At 46.1% G+C, this 24,137-nt stretch overlaps 1 protein-coding gene, 2 long non-coding RNA genes and 1 pseudogene across 12 annotated transcripts in view; 3 read left to right on the top strand and 1 right to left on the bottom strand.

The window, feature by feature from the left end:
• LOC146406890 (uncharacterized) overlaps positions 1-24,137 on the top strand; it is a 994,549-nt gene that overhangs the window by 132,369 nt on the left and 838,043 nt on the right. The gene's annotated exons all lie outside the window — the stretch shown is intronic.
• Positions 1-24,137, top strand: part of LOC100627175 (GRAM domain containing 2-like) — a 464,606-nt gene that overhangs the window by 3,573 nt on the left and 436,896 nt on the right. For 2 of the 10 annotated variants that reach the window (XR_014831775.1, XM_021078952.2), the window contains exon 1: positions 23,265-23,571. Coding sequence is in view for 6 of the 10 variants with exons in the window: in XM_021078952.2 (XP_020934611.1) it covers positions 23,297-23,571 (275 nt within the window). In the remaining 4 variants the exon portion in view is untranslated. 10 annotated transcript variants of the gene reach the window in all.
• Positions 4,148-24,062, bottom strand: LOC146406892 (uncharacterized). Its single transcript, XR_014817936.1, has 3 exons — positions 23,019-24,062; positions 11,116-11,243; positions 4,148-6,742 (listed from the first exon to the last, which is right to left on the bottom strand). It is a non-coding gene; the product is annotated as an uncharacterized LOC146406892 (long non-coding RNA).
• Positions 15,054-16,745, top strand: LOC100627458 (cysteine and glycine-rich protein 2 pseudogene; annotated as a pseudogene).

Here is a 24,137-nt window from a genome sequence, read left to right as displayed (position 1 = left end):
ATTCTATTGGTTTACTTTACGAAAAGTTGACTTTAATACAATATGGTCTATTCTACATTTTGAATGATCATTGACCTTGTGTGATTTTTGTAACATCATGAATTGATCATTTGGGAGACCTTGCTTCCCTGAATAATGTTGACATGCTTCATTATACAATATATATACACAATATATATTATATAGTATATACAAAATCATGTTATCAGAAAAATCTTTATATATTAGGAAGATGTGAAGTCCTTAGTATTAGATACAAGTTTTCAAAAATTTTATTTTTTTAATTTAAATTTGAGAAAGATCAAATTTTATTATTGGCAACAAATATTGTGAATGGTTTTCCAGGTGACAGGCTCACTTCAGCCATTTTTGAGAAAATATATGCCAAATACCTAAGTACTAATCAAGTACTAGTTATATACTATTCTTGGAGAATTGAGGAAATAGTCACTCAAAACATTTTTTTGTGTTTTGTGGTTCTGATGAACAACCCTGATTTGTCAAGAGTATTTTAATAGCACTTTAATCCTTTTTGCAATTAAGTGATAAACAGAAAAACTTATTTGCTTTACATTCTGTAGGAATAATGAGCAGGATTGCATAGCCCTAGCATTTATACTCACATCTGTACTGTGAAGCTGTTGCTAAAAACCATCTCTCCCAGAGGAGGTCGTTTCTCCTCTTATTGGTGCACCTGGGTTTAAACTGAGATTGGTATCTTCTCACTCCCCTCTGGTTATCCCAAAGCTTTGTCATTGTTTTTCAACAGCCACTTTTTCTTGAAAGCTCATACTATCTTTCTCAAAGCTGTCTCCTACATTTACCTTTATTTTTATTTTTCATTTTTTTTGTCTTTTGTCTTTTGTTGTTGTTGTTGCTATTTCTTGGGCCACTCCCGCGGCATATGGAAGTTCCCAGGCTAGGGGTTGAATCGGAGCTGTAGCCACTGGCCTACGCCAGAGCCACAGCAACACTGGATCCGAGCCGCGTCTGCAACCTACACCACAGCTCACGGCAACGCCAGATCGTTAACCCACTGAGCAAGGGCAGGGACCGAACCCGCGACCTCATGGATCCTAGTCGGATTCGTTAACCACTGCGCCACGACGGGAACTCCTACATTTACCTTTAAAATAGTCTTTTCTAAACAAATCTAGTTAAGATTCCTCTATCCTTTATCAACCTTTGAAAAATCCATGCTCACTTTCTATTATTAGCGGAATTCTTTAGCTGTCTCTGAAATTATGGTAGGAGGAAATAGTGTTTAATTTTTATTTTCTTAGTTTAAAAATTGAGATATAATTGACATATAATGGTCTGTTCTACATTTTGAATGATCATTGACCATGTGTGATTTTTGTAACATCATTTCTTTTCAAAAGGGAAAGTTCTTAGCTGCTTAAGATACTTAGGTTTATTAAGTTTCACTTTCTATAACCTGTACTATCAGAATATATCTGAACATTTTTCTAAAATTAAAATTATCATATCTAATAATACCTTTTCTTCTCTCACATTTTAGAATCAGTTCCTCATCCCATCGTTTTTCTCAGCATCCATGTTGGCTCTTTTGGCACTCTACCTTCGTAATTGTTCAGTTCTCCATGTCCTTCATCCTTTCCACAAATCTTTTACCCAGCCACATAGTACTTGAATCTCTATCCTCTCAGACCTTTAAATTTTACACTTTCCTTGCATCGCTAACTGCTTGTTGCAGTTTGAGATCATGAGATAGAACTGTTGGACTAGGTAGCATCCTAGTCAGGTGGTTAGAGAGTAGCAAGATGGAGATATCTCTTGATACTGGAGCCTAACAAGAGTGGCATCTCCCTCCTGCTGTAGTCAATTTAAATGATTATATTGAAAGTGTATATCTCAAATTAGAGTTTAAAATACTCTCATAGGAGTTCCTGACGTGGCTCAGTGGTTAATAAACCTAAGTATCCATGAGGCCTCGGGTTCGATCCCTGGCCTTGCTCAGTGGGTTAAGGATCTGGCATTGCTGCAAGCTGTGGTGTAGGTTGCAGATGTGGTTCAGATCCCGCATTGCTGTGGCTGTGGTGTAGGCCAGCAGTAGGTCCAACTGGACCCCTTGCCTGGGAACCTCCATGTGCCACGGGTGTGGCCCTAAAAAGATAAAAGACAAAAAAAAAAGTAAATAAAAATAATACTCTCATAAGTTGGAATGTTAGAAGTATTCTGAGTTAAGTTTCTGCAAAAGAGGGTAAGTAATATATAAATCATGTGGGACACCACTTATCACACACTTATTTATTGTTCCTTAAATGCCCTATATTTGCATGATATAAAATCACCTGTCTAAAATATAAGTAACTAGTTTTAGAAAAATCTTTTTGTTATGTACCCTTAAACAGTCCATCCTAGAAATGTTTAGTGGAAGCTTCTTATTTTCTGGGTAGAAAAGCATGTGAATTTTAGAATTTAATATTTTTGGTAATCTGTATATTAGAATAATGAATTCACAAGGCTGATATGAAAAACATAGGGTCTAGATTCCCCCCCCCATCTTTGACTTAAATAGGGTATCTATTTTATTATTATCTCTTGCTGAGGTTTTTTTCCAAGAATGAATTAAAAAAGATAAAATACCTCTTATTTGGCCTAATTGGCATCAGATTCTGTAGAGCCATTATTTTGTTATAAATGAGGTCATTGTTTGCTAATTTTTTCCTGAAATGAATATCTTCATTTGGTCATGATTTCCAATGGATTAATAATGCAGGAAGTGTGAAAGACATACTTATTTTGATTTTTTGAAAGCATTTAAAAATACCTTTCAATTTTATTGCAGAAATATCAATCAGACTTTACAATGACAACCTATTTGGAATTCATCCAACAAAATGAAGAACAAGATGGAATCCGATTTAGTTGGAATGTTTGGCCATCAAGTCGACTAGAAGCTATAAGAATGGTGGTTCCAGTAGCAGCCCTATTCACACCAGATTTGCCAACTCTTCAGTAAGAACCTGTTGTGTGGAGTAGGACCACTTGCCGTGCAGTTTTTAATCCTTTGTGGTAATTAAAGTATATGGAAAAAGCTAATGTGTCTGTATGACTAAAAATGTAGTTGCTTTCTTGCTCATTTTTTTTTTTTTAAATTTTATTTTCCCACTGTACAGCAAGGGGGTCAGGTTATCCTTACATGTATACATTACAATTACAGTTTTTCCCCCACCATTTCTTCTGTTGCAACATGAGTATCTAGACATAGTTCTCAATGCTATTCAGCGGGATCTCCTTGTAAATCTATTCTAGGTTGTGACTGATAAGCCCAAGCTCCCGATCCCTCCCACTCCCTCCCCCTCCCATCAGGCAACCACAAGTCTCTTCTCCAAGTCCATGATTTTCTCTTCTGAGGAGATGTTCATTTGTGCTGGATATTTCTTGCTCATTTATATAAAAATCTTTGTTTTTGTTTTGCAGGTTTTTTTTTTTCAAATTAGTCAGATCCAGAGAGCTACTAAATCTTAGTACTATTCTAATTGTAATTAGTTTATAAGAAACCAAGCGCAAAATTGTCCTTATGTAAACTGTTAGAGCTTACCAGTAGTTTCTAGATACTGGTGCTGGCTATGTATTAGTCCATCTTGTGTCATTTGAAATGTGCTTTTTGTTTGTTTGTTTGTTTGTTTGTTTGTTTGTTTAGGTCCACACTGGCAGCATACGGAGGTTCCCAGGCTAGGGATCTAATTGGGGCTACAGTTGCTGGCCACAGCCACAGCCACAGCAACACCAGATCCAAGCCATGTCTGCAATCTACACAAAAGTACACAAAACCTCACAGCAATGCCGGATCCTCAAACCACTGAGCAAGGCCAGGGATCAAACCTGTATCCTCATCAATACTAGTGATGTTTGTTAACCACTGAACCACGATGGGAACTCCCCAAATAGATTCTTATGTCGTGCTTTGTTATCTTTATTATCACTACCTAAAAGCATCTTCTGTACTTATGCATTTATATGTTTATTGTCTTTTTCTTCTAGAATATAAGCTCTATAATAGGAACATTTACTGCTTTATCATCAGCACCTAGAATAATGACATTCAATAAATATATTTTTATGGAATAAAGTTTTCTAGATCTGAGTATAGAAGTAACTGAGTCATTTGGAGAAAAAATAGGATTGTCTTAATTTTATTGTTGATATTTGCTATATATTCAAAGTTATATTCATTTTGGTGAACTTGTATGTGTTAAAAGTCTGAATTAAATATTGGCAACAGCTAAAAATACATGATTTTTAAAGATCACTTTAACTATCTTTTGAATGCATTCATGTTTCAGAAAGAAATTAATTTTATTGAAATTAGGATTACTGTACAATTGAGCTGAACCATGAGCTATTGTATCTTTTTTTAAAACAGTCATGTGGATTATCAAGCAAAATTCTGGGCTTGTAACTTTTGCTATCAAAGGAATCAGGTAAGAAAACCCCCACTGCTGATGTTAATGCTATAATACTGTTCTAACTATGCATAAAAATGCACATATAACAATAAAGATTAAATAACTTTTTATGTGATGAAAATATCAATTTTTTTAATAATTAAATGATCAGGAGTTCCCATTGTGGCACAGTGGAAACAAATCCAACTAGTATATATTGATTCCTGGCCTCTCTCAGTGGGTTGGGGATCCAGTGTTGCTGTGAGCTGTGGTGTAGGTCACCGACACAGCTCGGATCCCACGTTGCTGTGGCTCTGGTGTAGGCCAGCAGGTGTAGCTCTGATTCAACTTCTATCCTGGGAACTTCCATATTCTGCAGGTATCCCCTCCCCCCCCCAAAAAAAAAAGAAAGAAAGAAAAAATTAAATGATCAAGAAATAATTATTTTCAGTTTAAAATATTATTACTCACAAATAATTTGTTAAAAAATTTTTTTTTCTACCTATAGTTTCCACCTACTAGTGTATCGGAACTAAATCAACTTGCTAAATTTTTATCTCAGTTTTCTAGCATTGAATATGTAGTTCTGGTAAGAAAGTAAAAGTAAATCTTTTAGAAAGTTTTAAATATCTAGTAATTTACTTTATACCAAAATGATTTTTAAATTGAGTTGACTTACAAGGCATCATTCTAGATTCTCATGTTGAATTGATGGAACATTGCAAAGGTTAGAACTGTCAAGGTCAATTTGAGTAAAATAATTTCGCTATTGTAGTTATTTGAAGGGTAGGTTAGGATATTACATGGGGTGGTGTGATTTGCTTTACTGAGTAGATCAATAAAAAATACAGTATCAATCTTGCTTTGTAGTTCAGATCACTAGTACTTGGTCAATATAATTATGGAACCTGATGATATACCCCAAGTCTAACAATGAAATTACTCTCGGCATGGCGTCTCTTCTCTTCTATTGACATATTAATTTTTCCTAAAGTAGTAACTATTTTAATTGCCCCAGCTTTGTAGTTAGTTCAGACTTCAGGTAGGGCAAAGCCTTTGCATGCAATTTGGGATAAATTTGCCTCTTTAAAACTTTCAATCTTCCCACTCAAGAAGAGCATTTCTCTCTCCATTTATTCAAATCTTGTGTCATTTAAAAAATGTCTGTGGTTTTTCTTCTCAGAGATTTTCTACATTTTAAAAGTTTATTCTTCGGTATCTTATATGTTTTGTGGCCATGTGAATAGAATTATTTCCCCCAGCTGTATTTTATAACCTTATTGCAGGTCTACTGAGAAACTGTTGATTTTTACATTGATATTGCAACCACTAGAATAATAATTAACTTTGCAAAAGTGCATTATGTGTTTATTCCCATTACAGTTCTGCCTAGTCCAGTGCCGAAATGTAAGAACATATGGGCCACTGTCTTATGATTATCCAGTTGATTATGTGTCCTCTAGATAATTTATGTTACCATCTTCAAATAATCTCTGTAATATATAAACCTTTTATTTATTTATTTTCATGCCTTTGTGCAATGGCTAGAACTTCCAGAATAATGTTGAATAACAGTGACAAGAGCAGGCATGCCTAGAGGGTTTCCACAGGTTAGACAGTCTGGGGCTCTCCTTGGAGTAAGAGGTCTGAGGACCCAAGAAGCTGCATAAGAGTAGGTCATTGCTCATTCCAGTATGCTTGAGGGAGCCGAGCTGTGGCAAGGCATGGAACTGGACCTTGCCTGGAATGCCCCAAATCTGGGCCAGCAACTGGGTTTGGGTCTCGGACAGGGCGCGGGCTCCTTTTTCAGAGAACAGGAGGTGTGTGTGCAACTGCTGCACTTCCAACAGCCCTGGAATCTGTGTAAGTGTTTGCTCTCTGCCTAGGGACCCACAGGTCCGTCCAAGTGGTGGAAGGGCAAGGTGGCCTCTTTGGCGTGGGGCTAAGTGTGGTGCTGGAATTCTGGGTGTGGCTGCCTTCTCCAAGTGGCTCTGGGCCCTTCCAAAGGCAGGCACAGAAAATAGACTTTTGGTTCATGAACTGAGGCAGAGACTCACCAGAGGTGTAGGAGGAGCATCAGGCTCCAGCAGAGTGGCTGTGAGCAAGGGCAGCAGCACCTCCCTCCCTACTGCAGACAACCCCCTCGGGGAGCCAGGAGAGAGAGGTACAGTCCTTTTTTCCCATCCCCCAAAATCACCTTGGTCTTTCACTGGGAGGCAGGTAGGATCTGAGGCTGGCAAGGCGCTGAGCTGCCCGGTGACATGGGTTCTGGCTGTGCTCAGCAGCATCCTCTCTTGTGCTCACAGGCCTGCCGTCACTGTCCATCCCTGGGATGCAGTCACCAGCATGGGAGTGAGGAAGAAAGAGCAGGCATTAGTCTCAATTCAGACTACCCCCCACCTCCTGCTACTGAAAGAAAATAGTCCTGGCCAAAGTTGCAGATCCTCTCCTTGTTGCTAGAGTCAGTGACTGCCTTTCATCTTCCTCCTACTTGGCCTCTCAACGAACCTCACTGCTTTCCCATTCTTCCATTTTGAAGCACCCCTTTGTCTTCCATGATGACCTATACACCCAGTTTTCTTCCTGTCTCTTGGACCACTTTCTCCTAATCTCCCTGGGGGACTCCTCTTCTTCCTCCATACAGTCTTTAAGAGTTATGGTTCTTGAGACTCCAGACTACTCCCCTTTCCCCTTTTCCATCCTCCTCATCCAGGTACCATTCAGCACCATAACATTTACCCTTTTAAATTGTGCCATTCAGTGTCTTTTAGGTATTCACAGCATTGTGTAACCATCATCACTGTCTAATTCCAGAACAGTTTCAGAAAGCTAGGAAGAAACCTAGAAAGAAATCCTATGCACATTAGTCATTTCCCATTTCCCCCTCCCTTCAACCTCTGGCAACTATTTTTTCTCTCTGTGGATTTGCCAGTTCTGGACATTTCCTGCATGTGGAATCCCATGGTATGTGGTCTTGTGTGATTGGCTTCTCATTTATTTATTTTTATTTTTTATTTTTTTGTCTTTTTTTGAGGGCCGCATCTGCAGCACATGGAGGTTCCCAGGCCAGGGGTCTAATCAGAGCTGTTGCTGCCACCTACACCACAGCCACAGCAATGCCAGATCCCAGCAGCATCTGTGACCCACACCACAGCTCACGGCAACGCTGGATCCTCAACCCACTGAGCGAGGCCAGGGATCAAACCCGAAACCTCATGGCTCCCAGTCAGACTCACTTCCACTGCGCCGTGATGGGAACTCCAGCATCTCATTTAGAATAATGTTTTTATGGTTCATTCATGTTGTAACATGTGTCACTACTAAATTCTTTTTATGGTTGAATTATATTCCACTGTATAGATATACCATGCTTTGTTCATTCATCAGTTAATGGGTATTTGGGTTATTTATATTTGGGGGCTATGACAATAATAATCATAATGCTATGAGCATTTTTTTTTCAGGGTCTCACTGTGGCATATGGAGGTTCCCAGGCTAGGGGTCGAATTGGAGCTATAGCTGCTGGCCTACAGCCACAGAAACATGGGATCTGAGCCATGTCTGCGGCCTACACCACAGCTCACGGCAACACGGGATCACTGACCCACTGAACGAGGTCAGAAATTGAACCTGCGTCCTCATGGATGCTAGACAGATTTATTTCCATTACGGGACAGATTTATTTCCACTACGGGAACTCCCTATGAGCATTCTTGTTTGAGATTTTGTGCGGACATATGTTTCCAGTCCTCTTGGGTATATACCTTGGAGTAGAATTGCTGGGTCGTATAGTAACTCTGTGTTTAAGCATTTGAGGAACCGCTAAACTGCTTTCCAGAGTGGTTGTAGCATTTTACAATCCCACCAGCAATGAGTGAGGGTTCCATTTTCTCCCCATCCTCGCTAACACCAGATTACATTCTGCTGGGAGTGTGAAGTTGTATCACATTGTGTTTTTGATGAGCATTCCTGATGACTAATGATGTTGAGCATCTTTTTGTGCACTTATTGGTCATTTGATACCGTCTTTGGAAAAATATTTATATAAACATTGGCCCATTTTTATTTTAATTCTTTGTCTTTTTGTTGTTCATGTTTTTTGTTGTTGTTGTTTTGTTTTTTTTAGGGCCTCACCTATGGCATATGGAAGATCCAAGGCTAGGGGTCGAATCAGAGCTGCAGCTGCCAGCCTATGCCACCGCCACAGCAATGCCAGATTCGAGCCACATCTGCAACCTACACCATAGCTCATGGCAACACCAGATCCTTAACCCACAGAGTGAGGACAAGGATTGAACCTGCATCCTCATGGATACTAGGCAGGCTTGTTACCACTAAGCCATGACAGGAACTTCTTAAACATTTTAATTGTGGTTAAGAAAAACACATAACATAAAATTTGCCATCATAACCATTTTTAAGTTCATCTGTACAATTCACTAGTGTTATATATACATAATCAAATTGTGTAACCAATCTCCAGAACTGGTTCACCTTGCAGAACTGAAACTCTGTACCCATTAAGTAACTCTCCATTAATCTCTGGCAACCACCATTTCGGTTTCCATGATTTGACTACTCTAGATACTTAATATATGTGGAATCATAGGTTTGTCTTTTTGTGACTGACTTATTTCACTTAGTGTAATATCTTCAAGGTTGTAAGAGTCCTTTATATATTCTGGATACCAGTCTCTAATCAGATATGCGATTTACAAATATTTTCTCTCATTTTATGTGTTATCTTTTCACTTCCATGATATCATTAGTAGCACAAAATTTCTAATTTTGTCTTATTTTTATTTATTTAAAAATTTTTAATTTATTTTTTGGCTGCATCCGCAGCATGCAGAACTTCCTAGGCCAGGGATTGAATCCACACCACAGTAGTAACCAGAGCCATAGCAGGGACAATGTTGGATTCTTAACCTGCTGAGCCACTAGGGAACCCCCAAAATTTCTAATTTTGATGAAATTCAGTTTATCTGTTTTTTCTTCTGTTTCTTGTGCTTTTGGTATCCTATCTTAAGAGACCATTGCTTGGAGTTCCCACTGTGGTGCGATGGGATCAGCCATATCTCTGGACTGCTGGGCCATAGGTTCGATCCCTGGCCTGGAGCAGTGGATTAAGGATCCGGTGTTGCTACACCTGTGATGTAGGTCACAACTGCAGCTCAGATTGGATGTGATCCCTTGCCCAGGAACTCCATATGTCATGGGGCGGCCAAAAAAGAAAAGAGGGAGAGAGAGAGACCATTGCCTGGTCAAATAAAGATTTACACCTATGCTTCTTCTAAGAGTTTTCTAGTTTTAGGTCTGACATTTTTTTTTTTTTTGTCTTTTTTCTATTTCTTTGGGCCGCTCCCGTGGCATATGGAGGTTCCCAGGCTAGGGGTTGAATCGGAGCTGTAGCCACTGGCCTACGCCAGAGCCACAGCAACGCGGAATCCGAGCCGCGTCTGCAACCTACACCACAGCTCACGGCAACGCCGGATCGTTAACCCATTGAGCAAGGGCAGGGACCGAACCCGCAACCTCGTGGTTCCTAGTCGGATTCGTTAACTACTGCGCCACGACGGGAACTCCAGGTCTGACATTTTTAAATTAACTTTTGTATACTGTGTGAGGTAGTTGCCCAGCTTAATTTCTTTGCATGTTGTCCCTGCACCATTTGGTGATAGGGCTGTTCTTTCTCCCATCAAATTGGTCTTGGCACCCTTATTGATACCTTCTTTTCCTTATAAACCCACTTTCCCTGGGGGATCTTCCTAGCTCCTGTGCCCATCCATGTGCTAGTAACTGAGATACATATCCGTCTGGCCTGGATCTTTCTTCTGAGCTCCTTTATCATATGTAACTTGACATCTTCATTTAAAGGTTTCTCACACATGCTCAAGACTGAACTCATGATTGCTTCCTTCAAATATGTTCTTTTTCCCATGCATTTCCTCCTCCTGCCCCGTTTTTGTCTTAGCAAAACAGAGCAGTATCCTACTTGCTTAAGCCAGAAATCTGGAGTCATATTTGACACTTTTTCCCTTAGGCCCCACATCCACTTGATCACCCAGTCTAGATTGATTCTATTTGGAAATATGAATCCTAAAGCCATTGCTGATCCTCTGTCACTACCACTGCCACCAAATCTGAGACATCATCTCTCTGCTGGAACATAGTCTCCTAACTGGCCTATTTCCACGGAAAATTTTAAATATATACAAAAGGGGAGGAGAGTTGTAGGACAGATCCCCATGTATCCATCACCACCAGCTCCAATAACCAAGATAAGGTTGTTCCTATTCCATCAATACACATCCTCTACTCCTCCTGCCCCACCCCTTTTGGATTACTTTGAACCAAATCTATGTTTTAGAGTGATCTATGAGTAGGTCCAGGGGTACCAGCTCAAACAGATGCTATTCCATCCTCTTTAACATACAAAGTTGATTGTGTATTTCCCCCTTTAAATCCCTTCATTGTTTTCCATTGCTTTTAAGAAAATGATAAAAACTCTTCCTAGGCCCACAGGGCCCTGCACGATCCAGCCCTGCCAACCTTTCCAGCCTCATAGCTCAGCACTTCGCTACTCACCCTCCAGACACAAAGGCTCTGTTTGTTTCTTGTACATGCCACATACCTCAGGGCTTGTGCACATAATAAGCTCTCCTCAGTGACTCCTCTCCAACTCCCTCCAACCCCTCACCTCCAGTCTGCTTAGCATCCCTTGGCCATCAGCTCAAATGCCGCTGCTGCTGCTTCAGGGGTCTTCCCGGTCTCCATGGTTGATTCAGGGCTCCTTGATAGAGGTCCTCCTAGGATGCTGTGCTGTCCCTTCATAGCATACATTGCAGTTATAATTATGTATTCATCTCTATAAATATTGGTGTCATATCTGCCTCTCCCACCAGGCATCTTGGAGATAGTAGCTTACCTTATCCTTCATCGTATACACAGCACTTACACAGAGCTGAGGAATATAGGCATTTGGCTGACATTTGTAGGGAGGAGGCACAGAGGCCAGCAGCCTTCTGAGGGCTGCGCTCCTGCCAGCCTCTCCTGGGATCAGGGCTCTTTGGACCCACAGAGAACCAGTGGCCACCTGCTGCACACCCAGTTCATGGTTCGGCTTTGTCGTTCCCTCAGACAGCATTTGCTTTCCCTTCTGGCCAGAGACTTTCTTTCCCCTTTGCAGAGGAGTAACTGAGGCCCAGAAGGAGAGAGTGGCTTCCCCAAGGCCCCTCGGTGGTGAGAGGCACTTCGGGGCCTGCCTTCCTGTCTTACTGTCCCCACATCCAAGCCCTTGCAGAACCCTGAGACTGCTTGAGACTGCCTGTGCCCTGAGAAGAGCCGAGTGGGTCCCCAAATCTGAGTGATTCTAAGGAGGGGTGTCCCAGGGTGGTTGGAGTGGTTTTGCTGGAAGGTATCCATGGACAGACAGAGTTGACTTGTCCAAGGAGGAGCCACACCTCCTGGCATCCTTGAGTGGGGGCGAGCATCTTTGGGTGTCTGTGGGCCCTCCCCTCAGCAGGCCTGGCAGAGGGTGGCCCCCAGGAGCACAGGAGTACTCTGTTTCTTAATGAATGCAAGTCTTGTGTTTAGACCTGAATGACCAGCTTTTTGTCTGGAAACAGCCAGGCCCCAAGTGCCCTGCCAAGAAAAAGTGGTCTGTGACCAGGTCTAGGGGTGCCAGCTCAAACAGATGCTGCTCTAGCAGTGGGCACCAATGTATGAAACTAGCAATAGGCAGGCATGCTCTGCAGAACCAATTCCCTGCTCCATGGTAGCCTGGGCTTTGTAGGAAGACCTGGAGATGCCCAGGAGCCAAGCTTCCAGGTTTTGGCCATTTGTCTCTCTGTCTCCCTAGTGACTGTTCTCACTGCAGGCCTTTGAGCTCTGGCCAGGAGGAAGCAGCAAGTGCTGGTTTCAAACCTCTGATGGAGGGAGAGGGGAGGGTGGGATCTTGATTATGGTTGGGCCTGAGCTGCAGGAGCCCTTCTGGGGCTCTGGGCCCAAGGGGGTGGGAGGCAGTCCATGGGTGCCATCTAGGTAGGAAGAGAGCCCTGCTTGCAGCTGCGCTTTCTGGCCGTAGTCCCAGGGGAAAAATTCAAGCACGCAGGACACGTAGGAAGCTTTGTGGGTATAGTGGGAGACCTGGCAGTGCTTCCATTTTTGCTTCCCAGGGGGAGCTCACCTCTAGGCATCCTTCAAGGGACATGATGGAATGGGGTTGGGGGCAACTCAGCTTTCAGTGGTGTGGGCAGGACTGTGAGGCTTAGTGGGCAAGGTGGTGAGAACTGGCCTCTTCACGAGGGCGGGGCCATGCCTCTCTCATATCTTCACAGCAGCTCTGACTGTCTGCAGGCCACAGAGGAGATTCTCCCCATTTTATAGAGAAGGGAGGTACCTGGGAGGCCACCTAGAGGGTCAGGCAGAGCCAGAGGCAAACTTAAACAAGTTGCTCTCACTCCAGGTCTTGTGTTTGGGTCCTGGGGCCCCACTGCTGTTGAACAAACTACACAGAGGGAATTTCAGCAGGGAGTGTTTGTCTATTTGGTAAACTGTTACTGAGTACTTACTGTATATCCGAGGCTGTGTGAGACCCTGGGTAGGGGATGAATAAGACTGTCTAGTGGGGAGACAGCCACATCAGCAGGCTATGCAGCATGGGAAGCCATGTGTGGGCACAGTGAGAAAGGGGTTGGCTCTACCTGGAGGTACCAGCAGCCAGGCTTCAGGGAGGAGAGGTGCTCAGGGATGAGAATGAGGAGGACTCCATCTGGGGCAGGGGCAGCTTAGCTGAGCAGAGCTCAGGCAGAGCCAGGAGGGGCAGCCCATTGGCAGGAGAGGAGTCAGCCTGAGTACTCTGTTCTCAAAATCTGTTCCCATGAGGGACGGGGCCTTTCTGGTGTGCTGAGAGAGCCCAGGCCTGGGTAGGGGGTCAGGGAGTAGGGAAAAGGGGTTGGGGCCCTTTAACCAGTGCTGGTCCAATTAACCAAGCAGCTTGGCTATCGAGCAAGCAAGCGAGCGAGCGTGGGAGATGGGTCCAGCCTTGCTCTTGGCCCTCCCAGCTCCCACTGGATGAGAAGACCCAGAGTTTCTGAGATGCTTGTAGGTAGGAGTACTTGTTAGCATCAGAGCTCAAAGGGGTCCTTGTTCAGGCTAGATCCAGCTGCCCCCACAGGGCTGGGCCAGCCCACATCTCCTGAGTTACTAGCTCTTCCAATTTGTTTGGTTCTTGGAGTAGGGGAGACAAAGGCTGGGGTGGGATCTGTCTGGTCTAGGGAACCCCACTCCCTAGAGGGACTCCCTCATGGTCATCTTAGCCTGAGAGACCCTGCCTCCTTCCCCCCTTGTTCTCCTACTTGAGGCCTGTGGGGAGAGTAGGGGCCGGGCTCTGCAGCAGGGAAACTCTAGGAGAGGGCAGAATTTGGGGCCTCATCTGTATAATGGGGACAATGCATCTCCCTTGCATGACTAAGCTGGACTGAGATTAGAGGAGATCACAAGCCAGATCCAGTTACCTTCTCTTCCAGGGCTCCCTTGTTATCAGGGCCAGACTTGGTCCAAACTTCCTTCAGAGTCCTTTCCCCTTCCTGGCTCTGAAGGTGCAATGGGGGAGTGGTGCCCAGGTGTGGATATCAGACATCTGTGGAGTCCCGTCTCTGCCAGTGGCCAGCCAAGGCTCCCTCTTCACCAGTGAAATATAAGTTGTACCACCTTCCCTACATAATGTCCTAAAGGACATCATGTGCTTGCCCTAGTTTGTGGTCTTTAGGCAAACCAGGTGTGGGGGGTTTGGGTCTTGCCTGCAAGGCTGGGTACTGGAAGCAGAATGGAAAGTTAAAAGGCAGCCAAGGTGGGTGGATTCTCCTTGCTGTCCCCCAGATAGAGGCTTGGCCCTTGGCCCACCTGCTTCTCCACTTGCTTCCTTGTTCTAGACCTAGTCTCCTGGTGCATCCGGTGACTCTGCCCCAGCACACCTTCAGCTCTCTCTTGCCTGTTTTCTGCTTCACTCACCTCCACATCTCATTTTTCCCAGTTAGGATTCATCAGAAAGGGAATCTGATGGGCCGGCTCATCTTTTCATTCTAAAGAGGCCATGGATCAGCTTGTGGGTGGTTTTGCTTGGCTGTGGCCAGGGTCATCTGAGATAAACTGAGCTGTCACAGTCAGGCTTCTGGCTGCCACATCCCCCATCATTTCAAAGCTGCCACAGGTAGTCAAAGGAAACAAAGCCTATTCCTGGCCCAGGGGTTCTCAGACCAGCTCCTGGGAAGCAGGGTGGTGACTAGTCTGAGAGCCTGCCCCATCCTGAGTCCTTTGCCAGAGCTGCTGATCAGGACAGCAGGTTTGGGACCCAGCATGTGGCCCCCAACTCACCGAGCTCCACCCCTCTCACTCTAGAATTCAGTTGTGGGTTCTCTCCCTTTTTCTAGTGGATGGAAAGGCCGAAGCTGTTGTCCAGAATATAGAATATCAGCTCAGAAAATAAAAAGTGAGGTGCAGCTTCTGTGTAAGTGTGCAAGTGCAGCTTTGATGTAAGACAAAATAGAGTTATTTTTTGCAAAAGAAGGAGGTTGCCCTTCAGGTTTCAGTGTATTGAGGATGAGCCTGACTCTATCCACATTATTCCAGTTTCCCATGGGGAGAAGTCTTGTTAACCAGTTTGTGGGCTGTATGTCTGGACAGTGGCCCAGAGGGAAAGGTAGGAAGTTCTTGGGAAGGACACAGTGTAGCTCAAAGCTGGCTGCTGCCACATAGGAAGGCTGGTCTTAACTTCTTTGGCACAGCTTAGGAAATGTACTCTGTGACCTTAACAGATGAAGGAAATCTCTATTAACAATGTGATTCTCTGGAGTTCCCGTCGTGGCGCAGTGGTTAACGAATCCGACTAGGAACCATGAGGTTGCGGGTTCGGTCCCTGCCCTTGCTCAGTGGGTTAACGATCTGGCGTTGCTGTGAGCTGTGGTGTAGGTTGCAGACGCAGCTCAGATCCCGTGTTGCTGTGGCTCTGGCGTAGGCCGGTGGCTACAGCTCCGATTCGACCCCTAGCCTGGGAATCTCCATATGCCGCGGGAGCGGCCCAAAGAAATAGCAAAAAGACAAAAAAAAAAAAAAAACAAAAAAAAAAACAATGTGATTCTCTCTCTCGGTGAGGATGTTCCTGTGTTAAGGCACAGGAGGGTCAGGGCCCCAGGTCCAGAGTCCACACAGGAGGACTGGTCTTGGAGACCGGGACGTATACGTCTCCCTCTGAGCCACAAAGAAAGGAGGGGTTTAAAATCCCCTGAGAGCTTTTAAAAACCTCAAGCTGAACCTCATGACCCAACAATTCCAATGCTAAGTGTTTACCCATTGAAATGAATACTTGTGTCCACAAGATAGGTGCTAGAATGTTTGTCGGAGCAATTTTGTAATCTGCAAAACCTGGAATCTCAATAGTAGAATGCCCCTCAACAGTAAAATTAATAAACCAGAGGCTCCCTGACTCCCGCTGCGCTCTCTCCAGTCAGTTCTCTCTGTCTCCTCCTGCGGTGCATGGTCCTGCTTCTGAATTGAAATGCCCATCCGGGGGGAGGAGGCAACAAGTGCGGGGCCTGCGGGAGAACCATGGAGGAGGTGCAGTGCGACAGCCAGAGCTTCCACCGCTGCTGCTTCCTTCATATGGTTTGGAGGAAAAACTTAGTACAACAGTGGCAATCCATGATGAAGAGATCTACTTCAAGTCCTGCTACAGAAAGAAGTATGGGCCGAAAGGCTACGGTACGCTCAACGTGGACAGGGGTGAAAGTGTTCAGCCTGAAAGTGTTCAGCCTCACAGGCCTACAACAAATCCAAACACTTCCAAATTTGCTCAGAAATATGGAGGTGCTGAGAAGTGTTCCAGATGTGGGGGTTGTGTATATGCTGCCGAGAAGATTATTGGCACCGGAAAGAACTGGCACAAAATCTGTTTCCGATGTGCCACGTATGGCAAGAGTCTTGAATAGACAACTATGACTAAGAAAGAAGGTGAAATCTAATGTAAAGGATGCTATGTGAAGATTTGGCTATGGGATTTGGCTATGGCCAAGGAGCAGGAGCCCTTGTTCATGCTCGGTAGAGGTGCCAATCCAGAACCAAGGTCACACAGTGAGAATCCCTACATAATCTCAGCACAGATCATCTAACACTAAACTACTTGAGTACTGTACATTGCCCTGTGCTTGGATGGATAGTCCAGCTGACTAGTAGGAAGAGAGCACTATGCCTTTTTGCTTTATTCATCAGCATTTCGAGGACCATTTCTTTTACATTTTAAAATAAAACTTCAGCTTGAAAAAAATTAATAAACCGACTAAAATATGTCCTCATAGTGGAATCCTACACATTAGCGAAAATGTAACATTTACAACCACATGTAGCACTGTGGATGAATTTCACGAGCACGTTGTCCAGCAAAGAACACGTCCTGTGTGATTCCATCCTTAAAAGTCCCTGAAGAGACAAGGACCATCAGTGGTGTTGAAGTCAGAATGGTGGTTGTCTTTGACAGAGCAGGCAGTGAGGCTGGGAGGAGCAGGTGGGGCTCCTGGGGTCTGGGTTTTCAGGTGCACTCCATTTGTACTGCCCTGCACACCTACTTTATGTGCACTTTTCAATATGTAAATTATTACTCAATAACGTTAAAGATATATAGTTACCTAGATGCTACCCCAGAGCTTCTGATTTAATTGCTCTGAGACTGGGCTCAAGGATCATTTTTGTCTGTTTTTTTAAAAAGCTCTATAGGTAGAGTTCCCATCGTGGCTCAGTGGAAATGAATCTGACTAGTGTCCATGAGGACACAGGTTTGATCCCTGGCCTCGCTCAGTGTGTTAAGGATCCAGCGTTGCCCTGAACTGTGGTATAGGTCCAGCCCTGAACTGTGGCTTGGATCTGGTGTTGCTGTGCCTGTGGCATGGGCCGGCAGCTGCAGCTCATTCAGCTCCTAGCCTGGGAACCTCCATATCCCATAGGTGTGACCCTAAAAAGACACACACACACACACACAAAGGGCTCTACAGGTGATCCTAGTGTACCCAGATGGCTCCACATTGGAATTAACAGGATGGCTTCTTTTGTTAAGTAGGTGGCAAGCTATGTGCTGAGGGGTAGAGGTGGAGTGGGGTGAGGTAACATGGGGGAATTTGGAGGCTCCCCAAGGTCCAGGCTGCTGAGCACCAGTGGTCAACATTCCTTCCAGGACATGACCCCTCAGCTCCCTGTCCCTAGATGGCTCTTTTTGTGGCCTCTGGGTTTGCGCTTCCAGAACCTTTCTGCTAGGATGGGGTTTTTTGTTTGGAAGAGAAGATGTCTCCTTGGAGCTGCCTGGGGCCCAGCATCCTGGCTGCAGGAGAGGCTGGAGCTGTTCCTTGCCTTGAAAGGAGCTGACAGGACCCACAGGATGCTCTGTCCACGGGAAGACAACTTGGGAGGGTGTGGACACCTCCCCACCACGAAGGTCCAGCTGGCTCAGGCTGCAAGGCCTGGCCAAGATTTCTGCTTTAGCAGCTGTGGTGCTGCTACTGCCAGGGGCTTGAGGAGCTGGGGCAGGAGGTTTGCCCTGTGGTTAGGGAGGGTTGTGGTGAAGGAGGCTGGGTAAGGTGTGGAGTGCTGCCTGGCATGCGACAGCCCAGGGGAGTGCAGCCAGCATGTACTGTTGTGGGGGGAGGAGGGGCCCAACCTTGGTTTTCCCCCAAACACCCCATTATCCCATCTGAGCCACTTGATCTTTTTCTGTATGTCTTCCACTTCCCACCCGAGGATCCCTTGGATCATTCAACTAGCATGGATTGAGTGTCTGGTGCTGTCTGCCTACTCCACAGGCTGGGCCTCCTGGAGGGAAGGGCCCATCCATGGGTGACCTCCATCAGCTCCTGTCCATCACCTCCACCCCTTACTGCCAGGCCTTCATCTTCTCTGAGCCTTCTTCACTCTTACTACCTGGCTTTTATTTTCCCCTCCTCCCTCTTAAAGTTTCGTCCTCTTTCTTTCACTCATTCATTTAGCAGATGCTGGGTGCCACCTGTGTGCTGGGGATACAGAGATGTGTAAGACACACTCTGGTGGAGCTCAGATGTATAAACAGACAAGCACAGTCTGGTGTGGTAAGTGCTGGAGCAGCAGCATGAAAGAAGGGACACGGGACCACGGAGGGGAGATGATCCGCTCTGTGGGGGAGGAAAGCAGGGAAGGCTTCACAGAGAAGGGGACATCTGAACTGGGCCTTGAAAGATGACTGGGAATTCCCCAGGTGGATAAGGATGGCAAGGAATTCCAGACAGAGCGGCCATGGGGGGGTGAGGGTGAAGGTGAGGGACTGCCACGGTGAGGAAGCTAAAGGGCTCAGCTGAGCTGCCTGGGTGAGGCTAGAAAGGAAGCAGGAAGGTCAGGAAGGCCAGCTGAGGAGGCAAGAGGGAACCACAGAAGGAAAGTCAGCAGGAGGGGAGCAGGCTCAGATCTGGGCCCCAGATAGCTCTGTGTGGATGTGGGAGAAGGTCAGGTGTGTAAGGGCAAGGCTGGAGGCAGGTTTAGTTAGGAAGCTGTTCCCAGCATCCAGAAAAAAGATGGTGGTGGCCTAGGCTTGCCTGGTGCAAGGAGTGGGGACAGTGGATGGTATTCTGGGTTAATTAGTGGCAAGGCTCTCGGGGCCTTGGGGGTTGCCTGGCTGAGGGGGAGAAGCATGAGTTGAGGCTTCTGGCCTGGGAAACTGTGAGGCCGCAGCCTTTCAGGGGGATGATGCTGAGCTCACCTTGATGGATTTGTCTAGGTGGCAGGGTCTCCCACTCAGGCAGGATGAGGTGTTAAGGTTAGAGATTTATTTTTATTGATTTATTTTGGCTGAAACGGCATGTAGAAGTTCCTAGGTCAGGGACTGAACCCACGCCAGAGTGCCGGATCCTTAACCCGCTTTGTCACAGGGGAACTTATAAGGTTAGGGATTTAGACTGTGGAGTGTCTGCCAGATGCAGATATTTGGAGCCGGGGGAAGCATCCAGAACAGGGTGCATGTCGCAGGTGTCCTGTGAGGCTTTGTCCATGAGGTCTGCTGGGAACAGCTAGACTCTTGCATCTTTGAGTCTGCTATGCGCTGCCTCTCTCTCCCTCTCCTAACCTCTCCATGTCTCCCCTTTCTTGACAGGCCTAGCTTCTCTTCTGACATCTCTCAGTGCTAGCTGTCCATCCCCTCCCTCTCAGCAGCCCTGGGCTGGGCAGGCCCATACAGGGTTCTAGGGGTGATAAGCTCCGTAAGTATGTGTGGAAGGAATGAAGGAATGGGCAGGTGGCCTGAGTTCCCACACAGCCTATGAGGCCCGAGGGCAGGGCAAGCATCAGCTATGTCCTCTGGATAGGCATCTTGCTTTTGGACTGGTCTCAGCAGGGTGAAAGGGCCTCATCTAGGAATTTTCAAACCTTTTCTACCCCCTTTATTTTATTTTATTTTATTTTTTGGCTGCGCCTGTGGCATGAATAACCTTCTAGACCAGGAATCAGACCCATGTCTCAGCAGTGACAATGCTGGATCCTTAACCTAGTGGTTAAGGCCACCAGGGAACTCCTCCTCCCCTTTTAATATCCAAAATACCAAGCCTTCCCTGCTCTATCACCTTCATGACAATAATGGCATTTTTTTGTGGCTTGATTGAAAAATACAAATGGTAAGACTCCTGATATTAACTCCACGTGGAGAGGTGGGATGGGGATGGGTGGACAGGGAGTACAGTTCACAACCCACAGAGCAAAAGCAACTTGCTCTAGGAGGTCTGTATGAGAGCGGACAGAGGCTGCCAGCAGGGTGGGGACCCAGACTGGCTATCTGCTCTCCAGATCCCTGCTCTTGCCACCCCCCTCCTCTGGGTCAGGGCCCTGTTGGTCCTTGGACGGACCCCACCTGACTGGTTCTGTTGGTGAATTCTTGATGACCATTGCCCCAGATCTAGCTTTTCATCTGATTTTGTTCCCATCTCATTACTTGTACGCACCTAAACAAGTACTATAGGAGAGAAGATGAGTTAGTAGAAACTCATCTTGAAGGTGATTTTGAAAGCGGTGCATTTTGGCCATTGCCAGGGTCTCTGTATCAACAGCATTATCAGGATGGCCAGGAGGGGCTGGCTTTAGTCACTGGACATGAAGGAATGGCTTGTAACCATCCTGTTCATCATACACGAAGAGGTTGATTTTAGTTTAAATATATTTGAGTCATCTTCCCCAGGAAACTCCTGTTTCATTGCTGTTATTTTCTTCATGGAGATGCTGTGGGAAACATGACAGCCTTCTTTTGTTATTCCCATGGCCCTTCTTTCCTCCAGCCTCTGTTCTGACCTTGCTTACATGGTCCTTCCTCAGTCATGTCTCGAGTGCCTGCTGCCTGCTGATGTCGCATTGGGCTCAGGGGGTGATAGAGGAAGCAAAGTGCCTGATGTCCTGGAGCCCCTGGAGATGGACAGTTGGAGCTCACCCACACAGTGTGATAAATGCCTGAGAGGGAGCCCAGGGTTCAGGGCTGTGAGAGACCGAAGCAGGGCTCATCACTAGGCTGGGAAAGGGCCAAGGGAAGGGGCCCTTCGTTGAGAGGGTCCCCTTGGAACCTAAGGATGCGTTGGGTTTAGAACCCATTCAAGGGGTGATTACCTAAGTAGGGTTAGATGATGGAAGTCAAGCAGGATTACAGTCCCACCCAGTTAGTAAGGCTCAGCTTGCTTTTCTCTGGGAGCCTTCTGTAACTCTTTCACTCTGTGTGTCCTCTGAGCTCCTATAGCCCTGACTACTCGAATCACATTTTCCAGTGCATGAGTGACAGATTCCTTGTCTGTGTAACCATGGCCAAGCTCCTTATCCCACCTCTTTGGGTCTCAGTTTTTTTCTTGGTCCTCCAGGCTGGAGTGTGTTACTTAGAGCAGAGCCCACACCCTTCTCCTCTGATGGCTCAGTGGGCTCCTGGGCTGCAGGGTTCAGACTCTCTAAGGGCTTGGTGGTTTGCCTTGTACACACTGCCTCAGGGGCTTCTCCTATCAAAGCTCACAAACCAAGAAAGGAACAGAGATGAAAGAGAGGGATGGACACAAAAGTTAAACACAGGTACAGCAATAATATCACAGAGAGAAGTAAAAAGCAAATGACAAGTTGGGAGAAATTTTAGCACAAATGATAAACTAAGGATTAATATCCTCAACAAAGAATGTATATAGATCAATAAGAAGATCCTTATAGGCAATTCACAGATGAAATCCCAATGGTTAATGTGTATTTGGCAAAAATGTTCAACTTATCAGTAAGCAGAAATAGAAATGAAAACAATATATTTTCACCTATCGAGTTTGCAAATGTGAGAAAAAGATAATACCCAGTGTAGGACCTGAATGTAAAGCAAGGCACCCTTGTATAGTGCTGATGGCCATGCTCATTGATATAGTATCTGAAAAGCATTTTGGAAGTGAGTCTAGAGATCCTGAGAAATGTTCATTCTCCATCCACTAATTTCACTTCTGAGAATCTATTCAAGGAATGAACGACATGGGGAATTTCTCATGAAATCATGTTAAGCAACAAAAGTAGGGCATAGAAATTGTATGATATATAATCCCACATACATAAATTATGAATTTATGCATAAATATTTTCTTTGGATGATTTTAGTGGGAATTTTTTCTTATGGGTGATTTTCATAAAGATAATCATATATATTTTATATTTCTCTTATTTCCTATAAGAAGCATTTTAAAAAATTAAGGGGGGAAAAGTCTCTGTGAAATGTGTAACAATGGAACCAAATAAAATAACTTTAGGAGTCAAGGGGTCAAACCACTGGCACAACCTGTCACTTTGCAAGGTTCAGGAAATACATGACATGTGCACCAAAGTGCTCTGTAAGGTGGAGGGCAGAGGTCAACCAGGCCACATGGCTGTGGTTGGGCTCATTTGTTGGGTGAGATCACCTGGCTCTTCCCTGTAAGACATTAGGTACAGCCTGTCCCTTGGCGGGTCTCAGTTTCTTAGCTGTGCAATGGTAGGGTGGGAGGGGGGTTGAATTAATAATCTCGGAGGGGCTTGGCAGATCTCAGCTGAGGCGGCACTGTGTTCTTGAAGAAGAGAACTTTGACTTTGCCAGGTTTCATTGCCGGGAGGGACAGAGTTCTGGGACCTGCAGCCTCCAGGTTCCAGCTCCTAATCTGCTCAGAGACCAGTGCACAGACCCTGTTAACTATTCACGACCACCACACACTGCCTTGCCTTGGCCCTGCTTCTTGGCCACCCTCTCCTCCCATCAGCCCCTGGACCCACTCAGTTGCAGCTAGTTTGACTTCCCAGGCTTTATTGATTCCTAGTCTTTCTGCTCTGGAGGAGCACGAAGAGGAGACTGAACTCTGTCTAGGCTTTGGAACTGTTTAGTGGAGGCATGAACTCAAAAGCCGTTGGAGACCATTCCCCTCCCCACCTAGGGAGAGGGTGTCTCCTCCCTCTCAGGCCCTCTGTCTGGAACATTTTTGAGATGGTTTGGCTCTCAGAGTTGAGCTCCCTTGACTGTAGTGTTGAGGCCACTTCCTGGTGTGTGGCAGCCCCGCCCCCTCAGCCCACACTCACCTGCGGGCTGACTGGCGTTCACGTCCACACCTGTGCTGCATCAGCTGCTCAGCCTTGATAAGGCCTCTTGTGTTCAGACTCCTTTCCAGAAGGTGAAGGTTTATGGTAACCCTGCCTATGCACCTCTGAAACTTTTGCTTTCAGCCGTGAGCAAGTCTCAGGGTCCTCCCTCCCAGCTGCCTTCTCAAGGGTGGAGCTGGAGGCCTAGCAGCTGCCTAGTAGATTGATTTTCCTTTGTACCCAGGCATAAGCTGAACTTCAAGCTTCCAGGAAAGACGATGAGCGAGACTCCCTCTGTCAGCTGCCCCCGACCCCTGCCTGAGCTGCAGCCTCTGGACTGTGATGCCTTCAGCCTCACCCTCAATAGCAGGGCTGGTCTCGCGTTGGGGGGCAGAGGCAGCCACCCTGGGGCTGGCCAGGAAATATGTCCTCAAAGAGCTCCCCTTCCTGACATGGGCCTCTTTCTCCTCAGCAGCCAACAGATGCATGGAAAGACAGCTTCCCTGAAGAGCACAGAGAAACCAGGCAGGGTCCAGAGACCCCCAGACTCCAGGTGAGGCCCTTCTCCCAGGCACTTATACATACAGATTGGGGGTGGGAAGCCCTCAGGAGATGGGCTGTTAGAAAGGGGGCCTTAAGGCTGTGTCAGGGGGTTGGTAGGGCATAGGCTGCCTGGGTCCTCTTCCTCCCACTCCCAGGCCTGTCCTGGTGCACTAGGACCAAGCAGAGTCCAGGCTTCTCCGGTTACCAGCCTCCTCCCTGCCCACCTGTCCGCAGGCCAATCCGTAGGGCCACGGTTTGCGTTTCAGCACCACCACCTTGGTAGCCTCCATTAGGTCAGGGGGGTCTGCCCAGCTCCTCACTGCGGATCTCCAGGCCCAGGGGAGGCAGCTGCAAGGAGGGCAGTCCTGCCAGGATCATGTCCCATGGCCAGGCCCTGGAGCTGTGAATCCGACACCTCCGCTTCACCTACTTTCCAAACTGGTCCCCATCCCTCTGCCTCCTGCTCACTCCTTCTGGGGTCTGCTCCTCTGCATGCCTCTTGGCTAGAGAAATGGGAGAGGGCTTTTGACACCCATTGGTGGGTGGCTCCTAAGTGTCTCTGGGAGATCAAAGCTC

This window comes from Sus scrofa, chromosome 1, assembly GCF_054392235.1.
Source record: "Sus scrofa isolate SSC_HxYL_T2T_F1_AM1 chromosome 1, Sscrofa_HxYL_maternal_Yorkshire_Landrace_v2.0, whole genome shotgun sequence".
Taxonomy (NCBI): domain Eukaryota; kingdom Metazoa; phylum Chordata; class Mammalia; order Artiodactyla; family Suidae; genus Sus; species Sus scrofa.
The sequence above is the reverse complement of the archived record's forward strand: the minus strand, read 5'-3'. Positions and strand labels throughout refer to the sequence as shown.